The sequence below is a fragment of the Copidosoma floridanum genome, unplaced genomic scaffold, assembly GCF_036245765.1.
Source record: "Copidosoma floridanum isolate Cflo_tuat_1 unplaced genomic scaffold, Cflo_Japanese_pri ptg000011l, whole genome shotgun sequence".
Lineage (NCBI taxonomy): Eukaryota > Metazoa > Arthropoda > Insecta > Hymenoptera > Encyrtidae > Copidosoma > Copidosoma floridanum.
This window is the reverse complement of record NW_028321888.1, coordinates 11,545,682-11,559,085: the sequence shown is the minus strand read 5'-3', so window position 1 is coordinate 11,559,085 and position 13,404 is coordinate 11,545,682. Positions and strand designations below refer to the sequence as shown.

General features: G+C 38.6%; 1 protein-coding gene across 1 annotated transcript; it reads right to left on the bottom strand.

Annotated features, from left to right (window-relative positions):
• Positions 1–1,143: 1,143 nt before the first annotated feature.
• LOC106641347 (protein CLP1 homolog) lies at positions 1,144–7,288 on the bottom strand. The gene is made up of 3 exons (XM_014355755.2): positions 7,156–7,288; positions 5,612–6,669; positions 1,144–1,294 (listed from the first exon to the last, which is right to left on the bottom strand). The coding sequence occupies exons 1-3, from the start codon at positions 7,252–7,254 to the stop codon at positions 1,183–1,185; spliced, it is 1,269 nt and encodes a 422-aa protein (XP_014211241.2). The 5' UTR covers positions 7,255–7,288; the 3' UTR covers positions 1,144–1,182.
• Between the last annotated feature and the right edge of the window lie 6,116 nt (positions 7,289–13,404).

Sequence of the window (13,404 nt, the reverse complement as noted above, 5' to 3'; positions counted from 1 at the left end):
CTACCATTCTTTTTTTTTTTTGGACGATCATTTGGTATTTTTGCAGTCGGAGGCTTTACCCCTCCCTTACCTCCTGGACCTCACACGACCTTTCTTGTGAATCATCAACATACTTACTATTTTTCTCACACTTATTGCGAAAAATGTTGTACGCAACTCATGCACAACGATTTTACACACTCGTGTGATAGACTCGCACTCGTGGCTGGTGACAGTAACTCTTACCTAGCGATCACACGAGTGCTACGCAACTGGCACTCGGACGCGAGTCAATTACGACTCGTGCGGGAAATCATTTTTTTCGCACATGTTACGTAAATAACTATTTTATACCTTTACAAGTTTCGTACATACTGGTACTGCGTCAGGCTGAGAAGTTTTCTTTTTTGCATTTCGTCCTTATATTAACTACGAAGTCCGACTGCATACTTAGAAACTTAGCAACCTATCAAAAACATTAATATTGTCTTTATATCTTAATGGGGAGTAAATCAGATGTTCTGTAGAGTTAGAAAAATTATTTTTCCTACCTCGGGCGTTTTTGAGAAGCTGGTGCGCCCTCGGTAGGAAAAATAGCATTCGCTTCATAAGTGCCATCGCTCTGTGGCTACCTTACGTCACTCGGGCTTTGCTTCGTAGGTCCCTTGGACCGCAAAATAGCCCCGGAGACGATGGCACTTATCCGACGAAAACTACTACTTCTTACCATGGGCCCAAAGTGCAACTGCCGCTTTGCACCCTCGGGTCACACTTTGCGCCCTTGTAATCACTTTGGGCCTACGGGCAGAAAGTGATTTACTGGGCACGAAATTGCATTTTGCGCCCTCGGTAAGAAAAATATTATACGCGACTCATGTTTGTACTTTGTGCTTTAGTGACGTAATGTACCATAATATAAGCCAATCCTCAAATGAAGGCACATTTCTTACGTACATGCATCAGCTGTAATACACACGTACACACACACGCGCGTACACACACACGCGCGTACACACACATATGCACACACCTCACAATCGATATAGGTATTCGAACATTTATAATTGGATTTGTGATGGGTGTATATTCATAAGAACAAAGACATTTATTTTACAAACTATTTTTCTAATAGTTTATTTAAAACCTAAATTTACTGATTTTCTAGATTTAGTTATAAAAGTTTATAAAAAATAAATAATTTTTTTAATGTGTGTCCATAAACTGAATCTCGCTGAGCAGCAATATGTGATTTGGCAGAGGTCTGGGTTGTGGACTGAGAATCGTGAAGGTTTGACGTTCCACATCGACATTCGTTCTTGAAAATAAAAATTTCAAATATATTTTTATGTATTTTTCTGTTAATGATAAACATATAACTACGTAATACTATGTTGAATCTTAGCAGCGTCATAAATAATTACTGAGCTCTGCTTTATTTTTCTCAAACATAAGGCCATACGACCTTAAACTTCTTAAATTGTGGCGCTCTAACCGAATATCATTATCCTCTCCCTTTCAAAAGAGGAACGAGAGAACGTGGAAAAATTAAAAATTCTGCACTTTTTAAGAGCTACGCTCTTAACAGTTTTTTTTCGTGATTTAATATCTTTTTCGTTTTTTTCCTTTTTTTTTAACTACAAGTTTTTTATCAAAAATTTATATGAGTAACGGTGACTAAAATGATTCACTGATATGACACCTAAATGTTAAGAAATCCCGTTGACATTATTAACTTTTGTTACTATTACGTTGAATATAGAAATTAATCAGAAGTTTGCTAAACGAAGTTATTTTAGAAACTGGAGTGCTGTAAAGTTAAAAACTATAGATTCTTGTTTAATTTTAAGGCTAAAAATTTGAAACAACGCCACCTGCAGGCGAAAATATATCGTTAGCGATACTAAGTTAGTGGTAGTGCACGAGCACGAACATCATATTATTGAAATAAACACTTGTAAAAGATTATTGTCCATAAAGAATACACAGCCCTTTATGCCCAATAATCTTTTACAAGTGTTTATTTCAACAATCAAATATCTTTTACAACCAAAGTAAGTTCATCCAGTCTCAAGTAGCGTATTAATAGTCAAAAAAGCTATTTTTTATTATTTTATTAAAAAAAGTAAACTTCTCGTATGAAATAGATCTATTGTATGAATGAGCATAATAATATTACTTTTTAATGTGCTGACTCAAAAGTACTCCACAAATAAATTGATATTCGAGGAAAACTGCAATACTCACTCCCAAAATACAAGTATTCTTTTATCAACGTACTGTTAAATAGGTATTTTCCAGCTCAGAAGCATGTTTATCACTTAAACAAATTACATAAATTGAGTAATATACATTATTGTTGAAATAAACGCTTGTAACAGATCATTGTCCATAAGAGGCTTTGTATTCTTAGAAGTTAGTATCGACATATTTTCCTTTGAAGATGGCGCTATTTCAAATTGCTGCACGAAGCGAACAGCGAATATACTTTTGTCTTCATAGATAACTACTTATATCGTTAGTACGAATTTATTAATGTTTTTTACGATTCACATACAATTACAGGTTAATTCAAAAAATATGTTTTAATAACTGACTTCGCTAACAAATAATTGTCACCATGACATATTTCGTGATTAATTTTTTCGCACCATGAGTCTACAGAGCCTATAAAATTACGAAGGGGCTCTCGCTTTGTGCAGTAATCTATTACAGCGCTACCTGAATGGCAAGATAAGGCGACTCTGGATAACATTAATACAAAGCCTCTTAAGTGATGTAAACTTTTTGAATTGTTTTTTGTAGTTTCAATGCATTTTTGAAACTTACAGTATCAATTTTCAGTGTAAAAAGTTTGTACTATTTTTTTCAAACAGAAAACAATTATTTGTTACTTTTGTATTTACACTTTGTTTATAAGTTGGATAAAGGCGTGAGTAAGATTCAAATAAGATACATAACAGTTACATTATTATTTTTTTTAAATATGAAGTAATAGCTATTATCTGTATAAAACAAATTGTTGACACTGAAAATCGATACTTTACAGTGTCAAAAATGCATTAAAACTATAAGAATCGATTAACAAAATTTGCAGTAGCCCATAACAGGCTATGTAATCGTGTTATCCAGCATTATCTCTTTTTGCCGTGCAGGTGGCGCTGTTTTAGAATACTGCATATAGCGAATATGGGGATGGCGACCTAGCAAACTAATCTCAGATGGCGAAACCGATAGTTAGAGTTTAGCCAATGAGATGTGAGAATAGTTTGTGCACGAAAGTGTGCATATGCACTGCAGACTACACATATAAACCGTTCTCATATCTCATTGGTTAGAGTCTTTGTACCGGTAGCGCCATCTGAGATTAGTTTGCTAGGTCGTCATCCCCATATTCCTTAATGGGTACGTTTTTTTTTGTGATCGGTCGGTCAGTTGGTCATTCTGATTCCTCGAGCGTGTATGTCTATGTACATAGTGAATAGAGATGTATACTTAGTTGAGGAACTGGACCGACCGACCAACCAATCGACCACCAAAAAAATTTACCCCAAGTCCCTCACAGCCTCTTACGACCAGTGATCCATGCAAAGAGTATAATGATATTAGCGCACAGAGTGTAACAGATAGAATGGTATAAAACAAGCGGATACGGCATAGCCCAATTCGAGGTGAGACGCGACTACTAGCGGCGAATAGCCTATACAAAAACAAATGAAGTAGCCAAAAGCCAAAGTTAAAATTAAAACATATCCTATTTGACTCGTTCAAAAAAAAGTGCACCAATTTAGCTCCGTTTTATAATTTGAAAAGCATCACGCGGCAATAATGCATACTGAAACCTGTCCTACGAGTATCACCTCGAATAAGCACGCCAAAATGCACCCCAAATCGATTTCGAACGGGCATAAACCACTTGGAAAATAATTAAAAAGTACTTTTTTTCTCAAAGCAATAGAGCTCCAACCTTAGAATTGTAGGTTTGAGCTTAGATTAAGTGTATTTTTGGTTTTATTTGGAATAAATTAGCAAGTTTTCATTAAAATTAAATTTTAAAAAATATGGTAGCTGAAGATTATTGGTATATATACATTACAATTTTTCACATTCTCTTGATACCAAACGTGACCTAAAAAAAATTACTAAAACCTTTCAAAAATTCTAGAAAAAAAACCAGTATATACTGAAATCCGGAAAAAATATCGTATTTTTTGTACCTAAACAATAGTAGTTTTTATCGGATAAGTGCCACCGTCTCTAAAGGGCTATTTTGCGGTTCGAGGGACCTGCGAAGCAAGGCCCGAGTGACGTAAGGTAGCCACGGAGCTATGGCGCTTATGTGGCGAATTCTATTTTTCCTACTGAGGGTACACCCGACCCTTAGAAACGTCCGAAGTCGGAAAATTTTTTTTAAGTCCTAATAAATGGTGGAACGCAGTAAAAAATAATCAAAATATTAAATAAAAATAAAAAAAATAATAAAAACCTATTTTCCAGCCAACTTTAGCCAGCGTCTGCAGGCTAGGGGCAAAGAATATATGTTAGACATTTTTTTTCAAGTTTCTTACTACCACGGACAGCACTCTAAGTTTTTTTACATTTATGAAAATGATTGTGCTTTAATAGCATCATTTTCGTTATTTGGATAAAAAATTGTTTTTATAGTATCATGTGTTTCACCTTTTTCGGTAAAAAAGGTACGATTGACTTGTAATGACAATAAATTATGAGTACTCCGAAAAAATACACAATACACTTTTCCTTCAAAATTTAATCGAAGTATATTTTGTACCCTTTAAGACGAGAATTATCATTTTTTTCTGGTTTACATACTTATCGTAAAGAAAAACGAACATAGTGTCGCAAAAAAAAAAATTGAGTTATTATGTTTGATTGGCAAATATTACTTGCTTTAACCCTTATTAAATGAGTAAAAAAACACGTTACTGTACATTAGTAAAAAATGCATTAAATTCAGTTGGTCCTATGATAAAAAAAAACAATGAATTTCTTTTTTTTTCTAGCTGTTAATAGTTTGTTTTCACATGAGAAGGCAAAGAGAATTTTCCTTTGTTCTTTTAAAAAAATAGTCAAAGATTACTATATGCGTCTCCACGCATGACATGCGCGCCTAAAATAAACAATTAATTTTTTTTTTATAAATTATAGGTTATTTTTGAAAATGCAACTCAACCCTCTTATAGCAAAACAAAGTTACTACAGTCTAACATCACGTATATCAAATACAACGTTCTCTATGTGTCTGTAACAATTGGGAAGAATTTACGACTATGTTCATGAAACCGGTTGTATTCGATGGGGAAAAAAGTTATTTTTCTTTTGTTCATTTATGCATCTAAGTTAACATTTATATTTGGAATGTGTTGATAAAAGCAGATCATAGATTTGTTCGGGATTTAGCTTGGAGCAGCTCCTTTTTTCTATAGTCAATTTATTGAAGTTATTACATTGACTATAGAAAAAAGGAGCGCTCCGAGCTGCTCCAAGCTAAATCCAGAACAAATCTAGTAAAGAGCTATCTAGATGCTGTCCATTAATTTGTTGCTCAAATCAAGAATTTAAAAAGCGAGTAAATATTAACTTTATAGTAAATAAAAAACCACTAAGTACTTACACACATACAAAGCCGGCAACGTTGGTTTGAACAACATCGTCTTCCGGAGAGTCTGCAAATGATACAGATAGCAAATGGTGCAAGAGACTTGGGCCTGGAGTTACTGCGACTAATTTCGTTAAATTATCCTCTGCCTTCATTCCCAAAGGCATGCAAGAAGAAGGTAAAATCGGAGCTCCAATCTTGAAAAGTTTTGCTTCGCTCCATTTCACTTCAAAACTGTGTGGATAAAGAGGTGTCCTTGAGCCATAGAAATATTCTCTTATGGATTGATCACGAGCTTCACACCTTTGTGTCTGAGTTCTTTCAACAACACCCCCACTTTTTGGTAACAAGACCACTTTAACAAAATCCGGCATGTCTCTCACTAGTTCATTAAAGAGTCGTTCTTGATCTAGCACTAGGATTGTGTCAACTTCAAACGCTTGTGCAGCATGCGTTAACATTTTATACCCACCAGCCTTAATCCAACCACAAGTGTTGATTATGATTCCAGAGTGTTTGGCTTTTTTATTGGCTTGTAGTCTTTCGGAACATACTTCAGCCAATCTTGTGACCAATAAATTGTAAAGAACCGAGTTGCCAGTAGGATTTTTCAGTCCAAAGTGAAAAACAAGAGGCGCTTGTTGGCTGAAACCATCAACAACGTTTGAAGGCCTCTCGACAAGCAAGGCACCTACTGTTCCTGGAATAGCTATGTGACCTTGACCAACATCTAAATCGACAAAAATAGGACGTCTACCCATCCTGACAGCATAATTCAACAGTAATCGACAAAGTGTTGACTTTCCTACGTCTGATGGCCCCACAACCATAACAATAGGACCTCTTTTGTCTTCTTTCTCAGCCACTTCCCTCATCTTTTCCATGGCTGCATGGCAATTCAAGTACATACTCATTGGAGTTTCTTTAGCAACATAGCTAACATCAGTTCTGCCAGTTAATTCTACTGTGCATCCTTGCCAGGTGAAAACAGCTACTTTAGCACCACATGTGAATTCATATTTTTTTCCTTTTACCAGCTCTGTGCCAAAAACTTCAGCAAGTCCACTCTTCAACTAAAAACAAAACAAATGGAAAGAGCTTACTATTAAAAAATACACAAATTACAAGATTATACCAACACTAATAAGAGTATGATAGATTCACTTTTTAATTCATCAATACACTTTTTTAATCAGATCATTCAGCATACAATGTAACATTATCACAGTATTTTTTTTTTTATCTTTCACAAGTGCATGAAAAGAGTAGGTACATCTATCAAAACTGAAGTTTAACAGCAACTCAAACGTGGTAGATAAGTGTAAGTAAAAAGACAGAACTCATGTCACAAATAAGTAGCCATTGAAAAAATAGTGTTAATAAAATATCAAAGCACATACTGTAAACTGAATATTGTAATAACAATCCAGGTGAACTTTTAATAAAAAAAAGCGTCTACATACAAGTTTGGTATACATATTTTCATGCAATTAAAAAAAGAGATATCAACATATTTTTTTGCTTTTACGTGAAAAGTAAATTCAAACAGTACAAATTACCTCCAGTGTAACCTTTTCGTTCTTCGTCTCCAATTCAAAACGTAGCTCGCAGTCAGGATCGAGCTTAAACTCCTGCACCTGTGCCCTTTCCTCCGCCATTGAATTTGACTAACGACCAGGTATAATGAATGACTTTGACCAGTCTGCTTTGACAATACTTTTATTTTTTTTTGCAAAATGCAATACCGGCGATACTATACTGCTTACTTCAACCCACTCTTTTCTCTCTCACCTCAGTCATCTCTGAATCTCTCTCATTCTCATCCGTGATCGATGCGTAAATATATATATATACAGTCTATTCGAACGGTAACAATAAACCTCTCATGATAACTTATGCATTGTAACCGACGTTCGACGTTACCCACCGCGCCTGACAACTCAACATACATACCTGCTTTACGGGTAAACAGATTACAGGGGACCATCAATTAAATTGCCGAGAGAATGTGAGAATTGTCATTTTGGCATCAAGAAAAACGGCAAATCTCTGGCCATTTACGTGTAAAGTCTACTGAAAACAATATTAGGAAATTGACAATTACCTTCCATGTGATTGTTGAAATGTTGATGAGTCAGTACGTATTCCTCCAATATTTGATTTCAATTTTTGACATATGCTATCCCTGTTGTTGCGGTCCAATAAAAACCAATAAAAAATTCATTGATTTTACAATGGGATTTTTCTATTAGTTTCTTATCGGTATTTGCACCCGTAAATCCAAATAAAATCCAAAATGGTCAAAAATAGATTTTCTATATCATTTATTATAACTAGGACATGATTGAACAAAAATAAATTGACAAATTCATGTCCTACCACCCGGATGGCAACACCAAAACGGGGGAACTAAAGTATTTTTTACAAAATTCTAATAAAAATTAATAACTAACTTTTCTTTCAATTTACATATAAAATACTCTAATCCCCCCGTTTTGATACAGCTCAGGCTACTACGAAAACAGACAATGCTCAAGGTATCTGACGAAAAAAGGCACAGTTTAATTACGGCGAGGAAGACATGTCTGTACAGACACGAATGAATGATTTCAGTCGAAGAAAGACACAGGTTATCGCACTGCTACGAAGACAGACACTCCCCACTAACCTTCGTCGAATAAAGGCACATAAAATTGTGTTGCGACGAAAACAGACCCTTGCCACTGACTTCCGATGAAAAAAGACACAGATCATCACGCTGCGATGAACAGAGACACTGCTCACTAATCTCCAACGAATAAAGGCACAGAACATCGCACTGCGGCAAAGAAAGTCACTCTCCATCAATTTCCAACGAATAAAGGCACACAATATTTCTTTGCGACGAAAATAGACACATCTTACTGACTTCTAACGAATAAAGACACATCATATTTAATTAATTAAATCCCTCTGACGAAAACAGACACTAACTACGAATAAAGACACATCACATCTTGCTACAACAAAAACTTTACTATTACGACGGGAAATTGATTTTTTTTTTTTAATACAAGAGGTGAGTAAGAATGTCTTTAAAAATATTTGGAAATATACTGATAAGGGTGTAACGTGTACTTTTTAAATTATAGGGATGGTCAGGAGTTATATAAAAATGCAAACATCACTATAAAACTGTAGGAACTAAATCTTTGAAGTGTCCCAAATTACCAAGAGTTTTTTTAGTATTTTTTATTGATAATTCTTTCAAATAAATCAATGTCAACGTTGAGCAGGAAGTTGATGTTACATAGAAGAGGGATAACTAAGGTATGTACATAATTTTTTCTGAGTTTTGCATATTGTATGGTCAGGTATTGTTACGTGACAATAAAACAATCTTAATGAAAATCTTAAAACTATGTGCTTCTTTTAATTTTAATTTTCATAACTTTTTCTTTTTAATAAAAATTTTTTTTTATAGTTCAAGAAGAAATTATTTAAAAAATACAACGTGTAGAAAGTTAGATACATGAAAACGTGATCATTCATTCGACTATGTCTCAACGTTTTCGTTTACATATGTTACCATCCAGGGCATTATTTCATTAATTATTGTATATTAAAATAATCATTTTTCTTAAATAAGATCGTTTCTACATAAATTTGAATTTTGAAATTTCGCGCGCAGCTCCGACTTCCAACTTAGTACTTGATAGTACCACCTATCGCTCGCCAGGTGGCGACCACTAGTCTTTAGGGAAAATTGCAAGTAAGAAAGCGACGTAAAAAATATAAGACGGACTGTGTGACGACTGATTAGGGTCGATCCGAGATTTGCAAATACGTGTAATGCATATCTTAAGCCACTCAATTGCCTTAAAGCAGTGGTAGATAATTACACATTCAATGAATATCCCTGTACTAATATAAGACTCTTATCTATATTTTCTTTACCCTCGAACCTTCCCTAGTCCTATTTTTAGATCTGGGTGCTCATGACCTCGCCCCCTTCAACTCAGGAGTGGAGACAGTTGACCCCAGGCCAACAGATAGATGACTATATCACCCAAAGGTACGCGGTAGTCACCTCCATAGAATTCCGACCAAGGAAGGTTACTCAAGACGTGGCTATCCAATCCCCTGAAGATTTTTTCGAAGGTATAACACAACCTTCCACTGGTCCCACTAGAAGTGATCCCACTCAGAGGGTACGGACCACCCCTTTAAAACCAAGTACCTTTGCCCCCCGACGGCCGCCTCCACCTACTACACCCTCTCCTGCTACGAGCCCAGAGGTGTTGGAGGCTCCCAAGCCGCTCATCCGGAGTTTAGTCCAGGTATTACCCCCACTTTAAGATCCCGAGACCTCTCGACGTCGTCACGCAGTCCGTCTTATATACTTTACGTCGCTTTCTTACTTGCGATTTTCGCTAAAGACTAGTGGTCGCCACCTGGCGAGCGATAGGTGGTACTATCAAGTACTAAGTTGGAAGTCGGAGCTGCACGCGAAATTTCAAAATTCAAATTTATGTAGAAACGATCTAATTTAAGAAAAATGATTATTTTAATATACAATAATTAATAAAATAATGCCCTAGATGGTAACAAACCCCCCTATTTTAAAGAGTTTATAACAAATTTGAGAAAGCAGTGGTAGAGCTACAGGAGTCGAAAAAGTTATCACTTTCGATATCAATGTTCGCGGTCATTCAGTCATCCATTTTCGATTGACAAAGGTCCGCGGTTTCAAGCCAAAAACTGGATATCTGATGGTAAGAGAGTCGGGCTCTCTGCTGCCTGGATGATCTTGTGACCAAGTTCGAGACAATACGGGTCCTGGAGCTGTGCATCTTTAACTTCATTCAGTAATGAAGGTGTTTTGACCACGCAACAGACAGGTATAGTTGGTGTTTCCCGAGAATTTGTTGAAGGCAGTACCCGGTCCACATCGTCTATGTTATCCGGCTCCTCTTCCACCGGATTCCGTGAGAGGAAGTCCTCCAGCTGGTTTTCTCGACCCAGACAGTGTTCGATGATGGGATTGTACTCCTGGAGTAGGATAGACCATCGCTTCAGTTTATCTCGAGTTTCCGTAGCCGTGCGTAGCCAAGTGAGGCCCTTGTTATCCGTTCGCAAGGTGAATGGTCGATCCTCCAGAAAGGGTCGATATTTTTTAATAGCCCAAACCATCGCTAAGCACTCTTGCTCATTGCTATGATATTTTGCTTCACATGGATTGAACTTGGCGCTAGCATAACTGATGATACTACGCTGTCCATCGGGTCTGATCTGATATAGGACGGCTCCCATTCCACGAGCGCTAGCGTCCGTCTGCAAGAAATATGGCCAACCCTCATGTGGTCGAGCTATTTGTAGAGGTTTCGAGAGTTCTTTTTTGAGCCGCTCCATGGCTTCTTGAGATTCTGGTATCCATTTGTATGGCCATTTTTTGCTAATGAGGTCCGAGAGAGGCGCTGTTATTTCGGAATATAGAGGCACGTATTCCCGGAGCCATCCACTTGTGCCAAGGAAGGACTGCAGCTGTTTTCGAGTTTTTGGTACTGGTAAACTGCATAGCTTCTCAACATGCTCGGGTAAGGCTTTGTTCCCCTCGGCAGTGACTTGATGTCCTAGGTATGTTAACTCCGACACCCCGAAGACACATTTTCCGATGGCTACTGTGAGTCTGTGGATTTGCAACCTCTCTAAGACAAGAGCGATATGTCTGAGGTGTCCTTCCTGTGTGTTGGAATAGACGATGATATCGTCCAGGTAGACAAGACAGAACTTTCCCAGGTATGCGGTAAGGACTTCCTGACTCATTAGCCTTTGGAAGGTTCCAGGTGCTCCTTTCAGCCTGAATGGCATTACTTGGGATTGGTAGCAACCACCGGTGTGTGTGGAGAAAGCTGTGTGTTGCATAGACTCGGGTGCCATCGCTATTTGCCAGTAGCCGCTTTTGAGATCCAACTTTGAGAACCAGGTAGCTCCACCTATGTCCTTTACGGCGTGATGTATGTGGGGTACCCGTTGAGAGGTGTCTTCGGTAATCGAATTCAGCCGACTATAATCCACACAGAATCGCATGGTGCCATCTTTTTTGGGTGTCAAGACGACAGGGGAGCTATATGATGAGAAGGATGGTTCGATGATGCCACCAACTAGCATCTCTTGAGCTTGCTTCTCGATGAGTTCCCTGCGCTTGTCTGAGCAAGGATATGGTGCTAACCGGAAAGGTTGGTGTGGTCTGACCTAGATCTCGTGTTGTATGGTGCGAGTTTGACGTAACTTTCCCGTCAAAGGTCCAAAGACTTCTGCGTGTCCTTGCAACAGTTTGAAGAGGCCAGTATGTTCTCCTCCAGTGAATCCATGTTGAACCTGATCTAAGTTTAGAGCTGTTTGCTGATTCTCCTGAGATGGGCGTGACACAAATGGGATAGTTATTCGTTGGCTACTTCCGAAGTATAGCACTCCCCTCGTCAAATCCAAGATAGATTTCTCCGTGTACAGTGTTGTTAGACCCAGGACCATTTAATGTCGTTGGTCTGGTGCTACGAGGAAGCTAAATTTGAATGACTTTTTCTGAATCCGTAGGTCAAGACAAACACTGCCGGAGGTCGTGAGAGTTGCATTACCACAGGCCAAGTCACACTGTTGAGTATAGGGTGTGATCTTCTCCTGTCCCAAAAGTAGTGAGGGATGTACAAAATTGTCGGTAAATGCTTGGTCGACCAGAGCAGCTATTTCTCGCTGACCCAGTCCAACCATAATTTTTTGTAGTGGTTGGCGGGGCATGCTGGTGACGTTTATTGCCAGCGTCCCTCCAGAGCGCCTGTTGTCGGCTTCCCTGACACTCCAGTTTTGTTTCCCGGGAGAGTTGAGGCTCGAGCAATTCGAATGGGATAGTCCTTGTGAAGGTGGTAATCGGGACAGAAGTGGCACTTGGGTGGCCAAGTGTTTGGGTTGGCTCCAGTAGAGGTAGTCACTGGGGTTTGATTGGCGTCCGTACCAGACTTCTTGCTCCCTGTCTTCGTGAGGTCTTCTTCGTCTTTTTTCAACTGGACTGCCATAGTGAAAAGATCCGTGTAGGTCTTGAATGTATGGTTTCGGAGAAACTGACAAATAGATGAACGAATGAGCTTGACGACCGTGGCGATTATTACTTCTTCCTCGGCTGCAGGACTGATTCTTTGAAACACAAGGTACTTCCCCTGCAGAAATGCTGCTACTGGTTCCTTCTCGGTTTGATGTTTGGAATATAGCTCGGAATGTAGTCTTCCCTGGATCGCTGGACTGTCGAAGCGTGCCCGAAGAAGCTCCCCAAATTGTTTAAAGGTGAAAGACAGATATTTATAAACCTGCCACCCTTTTCCGGCGTCGCCACGAAACCCCTTTGTTGCTACCAAAGTCTGTTGGGTATCCAGGGTGCGATGAGCCTTAAAATAGAGTTCACATTGGGAGAGAAAGACCTCCGGGTCTTCATGGTTGCAAGCTCCATATGTAGGTAGCTCGGGTAACCGCTCCTGAGCTCTTTGCAGAAGTTTAGCTAGTAGCTCCCCGAGGCCGGTAGTGTCTGTGGCAGGCATCGTATCGTGTGTTTTTTGCTTCTTTGTTTTTTTCTTTTCGAGCGCCACTAGGTGTTTCTTCCCACCTAGAAGGAGTTTTGCTTGATGGCGAGTTAGGCGTTTATCAGTCGGCGGCGCTGTTGGCTCGTGGGTACCCCCCAGCAGCAGCTGAGAGTTCTTGGGAGATGGCCCTACGTCGAGCGCCAAATTGTTAAAAGTGGCCGTTGGGGTTGGGCGACTTTGAGTGGGGAAGTACGGTTG